Source organism: Tupaia chinensis, unplaced genomic scaffold (genome assembly GCF_000334495.1).
Source record: "Tupaia chinensis unplaced genomic scaffold, TupChi_1.0 Scaffold000270_2, whole genome shotgun sequence".
NCBI lineage: Eukaryota > Metazoa > Chordata > Mammalia > Scandentia > Tupaiidae > Tupaia > Tupaia belangeri.
Genome location: NW_006159751.1, coordinates 1,249,964 through 1,263,073, shown reverse-complemented (window position 1 = coordinate 1,263,073; position 13,110 = coordinate 1,249,964). Strand labels below are relative to the sequence as shown.

The 13,110-nt window shown below is 41.8% G+C and overlaps 1 protein-coding gene across 1 annotated transcript in view; it reads left to right on the top strand.

Moving 5' to 3' along the window:
• OVGP1 (oviductal glycoprotein 1) overlaps window positions 1-6,486 on the top strand; it is a 17,325-nt gene extending 10,839 nt beyond the window's left edge. Inside the window, 3 exon segments of the mRNA XM_006149588.1 lie at window positions 4,077-4,212; window positions 5,172-6,111; window positions 6,113-6,486. Of these exon segments, the coding sequence (XP_006149650.1) occupies window positions 4,077-4,212; window positions 5,172-6,111; window positions 6,113-6,275 (1,239 nt within the window). The 3' untranslated portion in view covers window positions 6,276-6,486.
• Window positions 6,487-13,110: the final 6,624 nt, after the last annotated feature.

The following is a 13,110-nucleotide window of genomic DNA, read 5'->3' as shown; positions in this document are numbered from 1 at the left end:
AGAAAAAATGAGACAACACTCTCCATGGGGGATGGCCACACCATAATCCCTTCTCCTCCATTTTTCCTTTCTGGATTTTAGACGTGCACATACACATGCCTAGCATATTTTTCAAGCTGCCGGGTCTGGGACTTGAACAACATAGTCTTGCCATGTGGGAGTCAGCTGCCTTAACCAGTACACCACTGGCTGTTCCAGTCTCTTCTGTTTGGGTTAGATAATTTCATAACTGGTAAATACCAATACAAGGTAGATCATGCTAAGCACTCCATAAATATTATTGATATGTAGCAACAGGGAGGGCTTCCAAAGGGAGGTGAGCAGGAAGAGAAGATAATGATGTGGGGAAAAGGCTCAATGGTTCAGAATGCTTGTAGCAGTTTCTAAAACAAATTTGGATGGAGCAGAGGTTTTTGTTGTTGTTGCTTTTCTAATCAAGGGACTTGCATGCTAATAAGGGTGTTCAGTCTTCATCCTGTGGGCACTTTAAAACAAAATCAGGTTTCTGAGCAGTATATGAACTGCAAATTTGAAGCCTTTACAACCTAACTGTGCTCACAATCTTCCCCCATGTAAGAATGTGTTATGCAGTTGAATCCAGCAGATTTTATAGTGAATTAAAGCACTACTTACATGTGCCAGTTGCTCCTGAATCTACCTTCACTTCGGAATCAGCCGAGAGACTTGATAGATGTAGAAATCTTAGTAACACTCCTGAATTTTCAGCGGGTCTTAGAAACAACCTGGAAACTGCTTTAGTTGTCTGCACAGTCGATCCTGCTGTCACAAGGCTGGCATTCTGGGAACTCTGAAGGACAGGAAGATGCCCAAGCATGAAATCATGAGGGTCTGGATCAGGGTGGTTGAAAGGAGCAGCAGTTGGTAGACGAGAAATAGTCAGAATTTGGCAACTGCTTTCATACAGGGACTCACGCAAAGACAGAATTCATGGTTCTCCAACTTGGGCAATGCCCAAGCGGCAGGTGTTGGCTGTTCTCTGGGGGCAGTTTGGGTTGGACAGGGAAGCACTCCTGAAGATTCTCTGACAGGGAGCAGAGAGGCAGAGAGGATGGCTTAGTCTAGCATCTGCTCTGTGGTTTGGAAATGGAAGACACAAAATATCAGTGACTCAATGGAATTATCCAATCAGATGAAATGAAATGCACGGCAGAGAAGGGACTGACCACATGTGTTGGAGAAGGCCCCAGGACCAGAAGCAGAGGGTGGACTTGCTTTGAGGGGCAGTCAGTATACCTTGCATAACTGGAAGAGGGACATAGCACGATGTGGGGTGGTTGAGAGATTTCATCAAAGAATATAAGAGCTAAAAGAAACCTTGGAGATGATTGTTGGGAGATAATTATGCCTGGATTTCTCAGTGTTCCTGCACACTCTGGGCATTCTAATCAAAGGAAGCAGACAAGTTATATTAAAACTAGAACTGCCGGGACCAGCAGTTAGCGTAATGGCTACGTCGCTGGACTCCCATGTAGTCGACCGCGGTTCAAGTCTCGGACCTGGTGGCTTAAACTCACGCCGGGCGCGTGTGCGTGCGTGCCCAAGATCCTGAGAGGAGAATGGAGGAGAAGGGATTGCGGTGTGACCATCCCCCCTGGGGGATGATTTCTCGCTTTCTGTCTCTCTGTCTCTCTCTGTCTGTCTGGCGAGCACACACGCCTTACAGCAAAAACCTCTCAAAAAAAAAAACAAAAAAAAAAAACTCCAAAACACAAAAAAACTAGAACTGCCTTCCTCTTTCTCTCCAAACTGCTGTTTTCATTAGAAGATTATACAAGTCCTCTCCCCAAGGAGAATTTATTTACATTCCAGAGCGGAGTTCTCATTCTCTCTCTGGAGAGGAGGGCCAGACAGACCAGCTGTCCTATGTAGGCTCCATGTCTTCTAGTTTTAGGATTCTTCACTGTGGGGTGCAGACCCCATGGCACACGCAGGTGGACGTTTGGCCTTCATTACACACACTTTGGGTAACTGGGTCATAGTAACCAACTCAGGGTGCTATTCTGATCATCTTGTTTGTTTTGCTATTAAGAATAGATGTTCTGTTCTCTGCTCCAGAGGCCTGAGATGTGTGTGTGTGTGTGTCTACACATAACTCTGATAGACTAACGTGTTAGATCGTAAGTAGGATCAAATCTCAGAACCTTCAGTTTCAGACTTAACAATAATTGGATTCCTTCTTCATCTTATCCTACATTTGGGGAAATAAACCTCAGAAAGAAGCCAATTGATCTGGCTTAGTCACAGAGCTAATTGAATACGATGGAGTCTGTCTATTCCATTAGAAACGCTGCAGAGGTAATAACAGGACCTGGATTTGGGTCTAAACTTTACCATTTAGTTATGGCAGAGGTTTTAAAAGTCACGTATCAGAACCAGCAGGTGGCACAGAGGTTAAGGCACTGGGATCCCGTGTAGCCAGCTTTGTGGTTTTGGTCCTGAACCCGGTAGCTGGAAAACCACAAAGGACGCATGTACCTGCATGCCCCAAATCCAGAGAGGAGACTGGAGGAGAAGGGGTTGTGGTATGGCCATCCTCCCTGACGGGCGATTTCTCACTCTCCCTTTCTCTCTCTGTCTCTGTCTCTCTTCAGTGAGTACACATGCACTGCAGCAAAACTAAAAAAAAAAATAAAATCGTGTATCAACATTTTGATTTCTTCATCTGTGAAAAGAGTACCGTATTCTATTAACTGTTTTATCTGTACTTTATAGCAACTGTGTGAGAACAGGAAGTGATTTTCAAAAATAGAGCAGTATGTAAAGTTTAATGTAATAACAATGCTGATAAGCAGGCTGGGGAAACCCAGAGGGATAGTAGCTAACATTTTCTGAACATTAACTATGTACCAAGTATTGATTCAAGTAAGAACAATTATGCAACCTACAGAAAAGTAAAAAACAAAAACAAAAACAAAAACAAAAACACCCAAAAACCAGTTATGCAACATTCCTACATAATATAAACAAAATTACCATCTTAACCATTTTTAAGTCTGCAAGTAAGTGGCATTAAGTGCATTCCCATTGTTACCTATCACTACCATCCATTTCCAGAGCTTATTCATTTTCTCATACTGAAACTTCATACCCATTAAACACTAGCTCCCCATTCCTCTTTTCTTCCCCTGCCCCTGGCAATCATTATTCTACTTTCAGTGTCTGAATTTAACTACTCATGTAGCTCATAAAAGTGGAATCATACAGAATTTGTGTCATTTTATATCTGGTTTATTGCACTTAGCATATTGTCTCCAAGTTTTCTCCATACTGTAGTATTTGCAAATAGGAATTCTTTTGATCCTAAAAATTTTGGAAATGTTATTATCCCCCCTCTTTTTTGTTTTTAAACAAATGAAACAACTAAGACACACAATAGTTATGTAACCTTTTTAAGATTCCATAGCTACTAAGCGGAAGAGTTGGATTCAAATGCAGACTATACTTTTTAAAAATATTTTTTGTTATAGGGCACATGCACTTGCCAGAGAAAGAGAGAGAGAGAGAGAGAGGGAGGGAGGGAGAGAAGGCATTCCCTGTAGGAATGGTAATGCTGCAATCCTTTCTCCACTCTCCTGTCATGATTTTGGACATGCCCACACACATATCCTTCTAGTGTTTATCAAGCTGCCAGATCTGGGACTCAAACTGCCATTGGTCCTGTGGAATCCAGTCACTTTTACCTTCGTGCCATCTACTGGCCCTAAACTTCTTTTTTAAAAAAACAAAACTTCATTTATTTAAAAATTCATTTTTTAATTTAAAAAAATTGTAAGAAAGTGCATGCACTTGCCAGGTGGAGAGAGAGAGAGAAAGAAAAAGTGAGAAATCATCCCCCATGGGAGATGGTCACACCATAGTTCCTTTCCTCCATTTGTCCTTTTGGGATTTTTTTGATACACATGCACTCATGCCCAGTGTGTTTTTCAAGCTGGGACTTGAACTGCACACAGTCTATACTTCTAAACACTGTGACATGTTGCCCCCTGAGAGCCTGTCTCCTGCTTTTTGCCAATGTACCCCATCAGGAGTCAGCAGGTTGACTATTACTTTTATAGGCGTGGTTTGTAAAGAGTGAGCAATTTGGGGGAGCCATGGTGTGGACACTGGACATGGATGATGTCAGAGGTACTTTCTGCGGCACTGGCCCTTTCCCCCTTGTCTACGTATTGAACGACCTCCTGGTGCAGCCTGGTAAGTAGCTATAGCCTGGAAGCTGGAATTGGAGATTGAGTAACCAGGCACTGGGTTGGTCCCCTCTGTGAGGTCTAAATGCTTTGGTGAGGCAAATTGACATTGAGGGAAAAAAATAAGGTTTGATATCAGACCAGCATGTTTTCGCATCTTGGTTCAGTTAGAGGCCCCTACTGGACCTCTCTGAGCTTCCTTTCGCTCTACCTATAAGATGGGAATAACCTTGCACTTACACCATTTTTATAAGAACTTAATGAGTTGTAGAATTAAAACTGCTGGTTATTATACATTATATACATTATTATACCTTAATTTATTTTTCAGCTTTCATGGGCAAAGCCTAGTAAAGGGAATTTGATATCTTTTGATATCTCTTTTTTTGATAGTAGAGACTTCCCTGGCAATTAGGAGATGGAACTTAGCATGTAAGAGCTGAAATATCCTTAGAGATGGTTTATAATCCTTATTTTTTGGATAACAAGCCTAAAGTTCAGTGAGATTAAGTCTTTAGGTGGACTCAACCCAGTTATTTATAACATGCTGTCTGGAGCTCTTGCTTTGTTCTTGGTGCTTCCTTCTAGGGGGAGACACAGAAGGCTTCTTGATAATTAAACAAGTAAAGAATTAGGCCTACGGGGCAAGGCTTTGCTGATGTGCAGAGAGGTCAAAGTGAGGGCACAAGCATAGAGAACTGGTAGATTCCTCCCTGGGATTTTTCACTGGAAATACAGCAAATCCAGCAGAATCCCAATAGGGTCCAAAGAGTGATAACATGATAGGGTGGGGGAGCAGGGCTGCTGTGTGGTGGGATTTCATTTATGTTCTCAAGTGGGTATGTTATAAAATTTGGATTTTGGGAGCAGGTACCTGAGCCCTGGAATGGCTCTAGTCCTGCCAGTAATTAATAGGATAGGAAGGAAGAGGCAGAAATCTCATCTTTTTCTGATGATTTTCTCTAGAATTCAGCTCAACTCCTTTACCACAATTTTGGCTCTCATCTGCTGTGAATTCTTCAAGAACTGGCCTTGAAAGTCCTGCTGTGACCAAAGCACTGACCACTAATATTAAGATTTTGCCTCCAGGAGGAGAGGTGATGGCCACTGAGCCCTATGGGAAGTATGAAAATATGACTACAACTCCCAGACAGGGAATCACAGTCCGAAGAAAGGAAACTGTAGTCCTTGGAAATAACATTGCAGCTGTAGGAGGAAAGGCTGAGATCCCTGGGGTGACTTCTGTGGACCATCAGTCAGTGACCCTTGAAGGGAGGATGGTAGCCTTTGTGCATTCCCACTCTGAGACCCCTGGAGAGACCATAACCCCTGTAGGTAATCAGTCAGCCTCTCCTGGAGTGATGACCATAGCCCCTGTGTATCCCCACCCTGAGACCCCTTTCAGGAAGACCATAACCTCTGTAGGTAATCAGTCAGTGACCCCTGGAGGGATGACCATAGCCCCTATGTTTCCCCACACTGAGACCTCTTTAAGGAAGACTATAACCCCTGTAGGTAATCAGTCAATGACCCCTGGAGGGATGACCATAGCTCCTGTGCATCCCCACACTGAGACTCCTAGAGAGACCATAACTCCTATGGGTAATCAGTCAGTGATCTCTGGAAGGAAGACCATAGCCCCTGTGCATCCCTACATTGAGACCCCTTTCGGGAAGACCATAACCCCTGTACGTAATCAGTCTGTGATCCCTGGAGGGATGACCATAGCCCCTGGGCATTCTCAAACTACAGTCTTTAGAGAGAGCACAATGGCCCTTAGAAAGAGGACTGTGACCCCTGAAAAAGTGACTGTACCCCCTGGAAAGATACCAGTCACCCTTTATGAGCAGACCATAACTCTAAGAGGGGAAAATTTGACATCCGAGGTGAGCACTGTCTCCAGGATTCTTGGGTCTTTTGATGGAAGCTGAAGACGAGTTGCTGTCCTCTGGCCCCATCATCCTGCCCCCAGGATGCACTCTTGTTTTTGACAACCCCTTTTCTCTCATTTATGGGAACCATTTCTCTGCAAATAATGACCCTTCCAACAAGGGTCTTTTATTTCGCTAAATAGAGAAGACCTAGGAAACTACTGTAGAGCAAAGAGGCTAAGCTCTATTAGTGGCAGAAGCTGAGGAAAACCCTTGTCTTTTCTTTTAAGTGATGTGACAGAAGCCATCTTGACCCTGGCCATTTATAAAACAGTGATGGAGCACAGTAGGCACCAAAGTCATAGTGGGTCAGTGTCTTCTGTTGAATAAACTGCAAATGTAAGAATCTACCTGAGTTCTGAGATTCTTTTTTTGAAATGACTTGTGCAATCCACCTGTCAGCTTCTCTCTTTCAAGGTCATTTTCTTCTACTGGTGTTTTTGGAATGAGGGTGTCTGTCTAGTCTACAATGAGGTTTTCCAGTGTGAAGTATGAGAACTGCTTGCTCCACTGTTGATAAGAGCCAGAATCTCTTTTAGAGCAATTTTAAGCAATACTCAAGGGTAGCAGGAAGAAGGAGGGGGACATTGAATCTTCTAGTTACCTTCTTTGCTTGTTAAAATTTTAATTGTCTCTGAAAAAACACTCCCACCTATTCTCTTCTTAAGAAATGGTTGAGGAGGAGGCAAAATAGAATTTTAAAAATTATCTTTTATGGGAACCAGCAGCTGGCATAATGGCTGTATTGCTGGACTCCCATGTAGTTGACAGTGGTTCGAGTCCCAGACTCAGTGGCTTAAACTCATTCCGGGTGCGTGTGCATGCATGTTCAAGATCCCGAGAGAAGAATGGAGGAGAAGGGATTGCGGCGTGGCCATTCTCCCTGGGAGGTGATGTCTTGCTTTCTGTCTCTCTGTCTCTCTTTCTGGTGAGTGCATGCACCCTATAGCAAAAAACTCTCAAAAAAATTATCTTTTATATGGAGGAAATTCAGTAAATTCATGGAAAGATAATAGCATGTGTACAATATCTTTTTTTTTAAAGTTTATTTATTTCATCCATGAGAGAGGAAGATGAGGAGAGAGAACAAAAAAGAGAGAGAGCAAGAGAGACACCCCCGACAAGATTTCTACACCATGATTCAGCCCAGTCTCAACCTGTCTGAATCATAGGCATGCACACACATTTCCAGAGTGCCCAAGGAAGTCCCAAGATGAGACCCCTTCTTCCGATATGGGTCCAGTTGTGTCACTGCTGTGCCTGGCCCCCAAACCTTTTTCCCCTAATGTTCTAAGAAGAAACAGGGAGAGAACATAAGGTAGTCATGTGTGGGTCTTCCAAGAAATCTGATATTTAATATAACAACTCAGTTTAATAATTCAGTATAACCATTTTAAAAAGGACACTTCTACATCTCAGTCTTCAAGTCCATGAGACTTCTGTAGTTCCCATTTTAGCAACAGTAGTTTAAAAAGCTAAGCTTTTGGGAGTATAGCTCGGAGGTAGAGCATTTGACTGCAGAAAGCTTAGCTTTGTAGGTGAGTTCTGCCATACTCATGGATTACTGTACAGGTATAGTTTGAGTTTCCAAAGCAGGAAAGTAGCCCTTTGAAAGTAGATTAGAAAGACAAGTAGAAGCAGGTAAACAGCTGACTTTTATCTTACTTCCCTCCTTTTCACTTTCCTTCTTTTTGTACAGAGTTTTAGTTGTTCTCACAAATGCTGCATTCAGTCTTAGACTCCGAGTGTCACATTTCCCAGCAAACTGCTCTTTTCTAGAATGACTTAGATGCCTTCTAAGATGGATCAAGAAATCTTTATCTAAAATTCTTCAAATGCAGCATTGAGACCCAGGAAATCTGAAATCTTGATTTTGGCTCCTTGTGATCTATCCCTCTAAATGCCATATGTGTTTCCCATCTCCTCACATTTACCCATATTACCCCAACTTGGAAAATTATTTTTAAATTTCCATTCATTACTCTGAATCCTTACCATATTATCTCCTTCTTTTTAAATCATTATTATTATTATTATTATTTATACATTCAATCACTATACATCATTTAGATTGTAAAGAGACTTTACCCAGCATGATGCACATCTCAGTCCAGCTGAGAATACTATACACATCTTCATCAACAGATAATAAACTACATTTGTGCCCCACAAATATCTTACCTCTCCATTTTCCCCCCAAATTTCCTTTCCTGCACTCTTCCTCTCCCACACTCTCCTTCCACTTTGTCTCTAATGTCCATAACAATTTTTAATGCTTGTATGTACTCCAGTCTTTCAGTCTCTACCATAGGGTACGGACAGTCTATATATGTTAAGTGGGGGCATACAATGTCTCTCTTTCGTAGCCTGACTTGCTTCACTCAGCAACAAATCTTCCGTATTTGTTCACTTTCTATCAAATTCCAGGGCCTTGTTGTTTTTTATGATCGAATAATATTCCATGGAGTATATGTGCCACACTTTTTCAATCCATTCATCCATTTGTGGACATTTGGGTTGATTCCATGTCTTAGCAATTGTGAATAGTGCTGAGGACAATATCTTAGGCTAGTTGCATAAACTACAACCCGACAAGGAGATGCAATGAGGACCGATTGCAGTGGACCACCTGTACATGTAGTGAGTGTATTTTCAGAAAGGAACCCTGAAATTAGGAAACTCTGATCTTAGATAGGACTGCTAGCGACCTGGCCATTCTTCCCTTCTCTCCCTTGTCCAGAAATAGAAACCTATTTGCAGCTCTCAAGCTCTTTGCTATTCAAATACCTTTGAAAAGATAGTCCAAGATGTGTAGAATGACAGACCTGTGCATGGAGAACACCCTTGGACTGTTCTAGAAATAACCCCACAGCCATCTCTGCCTGCAGATCTGCGTCTGTGATGTTAGAGACCGGATACTAGACTCTCTGCTTCAGCTTCCCCCAAAGATCTGGTTTTCTCTGTGGAAAGCAGTCAATTTGAAAACATGTGATTAAAACATGTGACCTGAATAATTGTGTCAATAATCTTGCTTCTGTTTATTTTTCTACCAATCTGCAGAATGACTCTATGAGAGCTTCATACAACAGCCATCCAGCTCCACAGACTCAAATTAGAAAAAGAAAAAGGGGGATATGTGGAGAGCAGCCAATCTGAAAACATGTGATTAAAACATGTGGCCTGAAGACGCACACAGATATGCGCTTCTGTAAGCTACTCTAGCAGAGCTATTGAGAAGCATCTACATACGAAAGTAGTACCTGCCTGTTGTCAATGGCTGTCTTCCTGCTCTTCTTGAAACTCAATACCCAGTATCAGGCTAAGGGAAGTCACAAGCCTTTTTCAGATTATTTCCCCATAAGGATCTGTGAAATTATAGTCATTTTCACATCTTCAGTCGATTTACATCCTAAAACAACTGGCTTTGCATCCTAATTTCACTTCCCTTATTCTCTTTGCATTCCACTTCCTTCTTCCCCATTCCTTTTACATCCCATTTTCCCCTTCCCCCATTTTCTGCCCTCTAAAAGAATAAACCTGAGGCTAGTTATGGTCGCAATTTCTCCATCAGAGAAGTTGTGCCCACCCGATCCTCACATACTTGTGTGTGTGTCTTTGTGTGTTTTGTCACTGTGTCTATTTCTAATCCACAGCCTTCCCCACTCAGAGAAACGTGTTCATGCTGAGCTGGCCTCGGCACTTCTCCATGCACTTTTCTCCTTTATTCCATAATTCACCTCCTAAGGCAGAACACAGGTCTTATATAAAACCCTTACTTCTGAGAATCTGGGAATTATAGGTTTAGTTTGCCAAGTTATATTATAGGAAAGCACACTGGAAGGGTTAGAGTAGATATTGTGTTAGCTAATGTTCATCAGCTGTAAGGATCACCCTGTGGCTACCCAACATACATGTATGTCCTTATTCTCATACCCAAGTACCCCAACAATAACAATTACAATAAATGCTCTCATTTAATATAATACACCATCCATCCTCCCAATGAAATTGTGGCAGTGGTTAGAACAACTTCAAAATGGAATACAGGGTTGGCCCAAGGCCTGGAGGTTAAGGAAGCAGGAAGCTACACGGCCAACATGATTTGAATCCTAGCCCTGGAGGTTTGAAAAACATGCTGGGCACATGTGCGTACATACTCAAAATCCTGACAGGATGGAGAAATAGAGAAGGGATGGCAGCGTGACTATGCCCCGCTTGGGTAGGTGGGTGGGGAGTGTTTGTCTCTGGAAAGCACACACACCATCTGGAAATTAAAACAAGTGTGTATACATAAATATATTTTCTAGCTTTGACTGCTTAGAAGGCCTTGAAACAAATATATTTCAGTATTAATAAGTGCATCTAGTGCCCAGATCTTGATTTCTAAAATTCTCTGCTGAAAGGAGTCAGGGGTCCTAGAAGAAATAGCTGAACTTAGGCTAAGGCAGAGAAATACAAGGAAATACTAGAACATTTAATAGTTCCGGAATGTAAACAAGTTAAGAAATATTATAGAGTGGGAACCAGCAGTTAGCATAATGGCTATGTCACTGGAATCCCATGTAGTTGACCACAGTTTGCGTCCCGGACCCGGTGGCTTAAAACTCATGCCGGGCGCGTGTGCGTGCGTGCCCAAGATCCCGAGAGGAGAATGGAGGAGAAGGGATTGCAGCGTGACCATCCCCCCTGGGGGATGATTTCTTGCTTTCTGTCTCTATGTCTCTCTCTGTCTGTCTGGCGAGCGCATGCACCCTATAGCCAAAAACCTCTCAAAAAAAAAAAAGAAAGAAAGAAATATTATAGAGTTATATCAAAGGGACAGAAGAGTCACCTTGAAGGAGTTCTCAATAGCCAAGTCTTGGAAATTTGGTGCAACAAAATAAATAGTAATATATTAATATAACCAAAAATAGTGTAACATAACCAAAATACTTGGGACCAGAAGCATTTCGGATTCCAGATTTTTTTTTTTTCAGAATTTGGAGTATTTGCATATACATTGTGAGATATCTTAGAGATGGGACTCAAGTTTAAACCCAAGTCTATGATATATATATTATATATAAAAGGTGTGCTTTCAAGACAGAGAGAGAGAGAGAGAAAGTGAGAAATCAAGTCTCCCTCTTGGGGATGGCCACACCATAATCCCTTCTTCTCCATTTTCCTTTCGGAATTTTGGACAGGAGTACAAACGCACATGCCTGGCATATTTTTTTTTTTAAGCCCCCAGGTCTGGGACTCAAACTGCAGGTGGCCATGTGGGATCCAGCTGCCTTAACCATCACATCATCTGCTGTTCCCTTAGTTAGGTTTCATATACACCTTATACACATAGCCTAAAGGTAATTTTATACAATATTTTAAATATTTCTGTGCATGAAACAAAGTTTGTGTGCATCAAACAATCAGAAAGCAATGGTGTCTCTCAGTCACGTGTATAATCTGTGGTAATTTCACATCACCATCATTCCTGACTCTAATTTATATGCTACTAAAAAGCAATTATTTTCTTCTTTATTTGCACATATACACTTAATGTAAAAAATATGACATATCCTGAATACAATGGAAAAATAATGTGTTCAGGATAACTAAGAAGCACAGTTGCATTACCAGAATGCCGATATCAGCTGTTCAACAACAGCAAAAATGAACAATAACAGGTTTTCATTCTCACCTGTGAGGTTTTGATTAAAAGGTTACTGGAGGGACCAGCAGATGGCATAATGGTTACATCGCTGGATTTCCACATAGATGACTGTGGTTCAAGTTCCAGATCCAATGGTTGAAAACTCTCCCAGGAGTATGTGTGTGCATGCCCAAAATCCCAATAGGAAAATGGAGGAGAAAGGATTGTGGCATGGCCATTCCCCCTGGCACTGATTTCTCACTTTCTGTTTCTCTGTCTCTCTTTCTGGCAAGTGCACATGCCCTGTAGCAAAAATCTCTTTTAAAAAAAGTTATTATAGGGACCAGCAGTTAGCGTAATGGCTATGTCACTGGACTCCCACGTAGTCGACCGCGGTTCGAGTCCTGGACCTGGTGGCTTAAACTCACGCCGGGCGCATGTGCGTGCGTGCCCAAGATCCTGAGAGGAGAATGGAGGAGAAGGGATTGCAGTGTGACCATCCCCCCCCCGGGGGGTGATTTCCTGCTTTCTGTCTCTCTGTCTCTCTCTGTCTGTCTGGCGAGCGCACGTGCCCGATAGCAAAAACCTCTCCCCCCCAAAAAAAAGTTATTATATATTATATTTTTCAGTTAAGGGACCAGCAAGCCATCACACATGTTATTTATTTAAGAATTTTGCTATAGAGTGCATGTGTTTACCAGAGAGAGACACAGAGAGAGAAAAAGTGAGAAAGTGAAAATGTACCTCCCAAGGGGATGGGCATGCCATCTATATTCTCCACATGCCCACAGAGTTTGGGGCATGCATGTGCCTACACACCAGTATGTTTTTCAAGCCACTGGATCTGGGACTCAAACCAAGCAATTGGCCATGTGAAATCTAGTCACCTTAACTGTCATACCACCGGTTGGTTTGCATCACACATTTTCTTCCTTTTCCTTTTCTTTCTTTTTTTCTTTTCTATCATCTATATTTCTTCATTTAAAAATACTTTAAATTATTTTAGATAATATATTTTATATATAGTCATTCACTGTATATCATTGCAGCATACATTTTCACCATGTTATTGATGATCACTTCTTCTTCATTATTTTTTGATGAGCGTTTCAGCTGCAGGATGAGCAGAACAAGGAATAAATAACAAAATCTTGCCATTCATTGTGTCCAGCTTCCCTGCAGTGAGTATGAGTCACTAGTTGAAAATGTTTGTGAAACCAATCAGAAAAGACAGAAAAGACCTGGTAGTCCACGCTTTAAAAAAAAACAAAAAAGAATTATTTTATTTAACTTTATTTATTTTAATTTGACCAGAGAGGGACAGAGCAAGTGAGTGAGAGGGAAA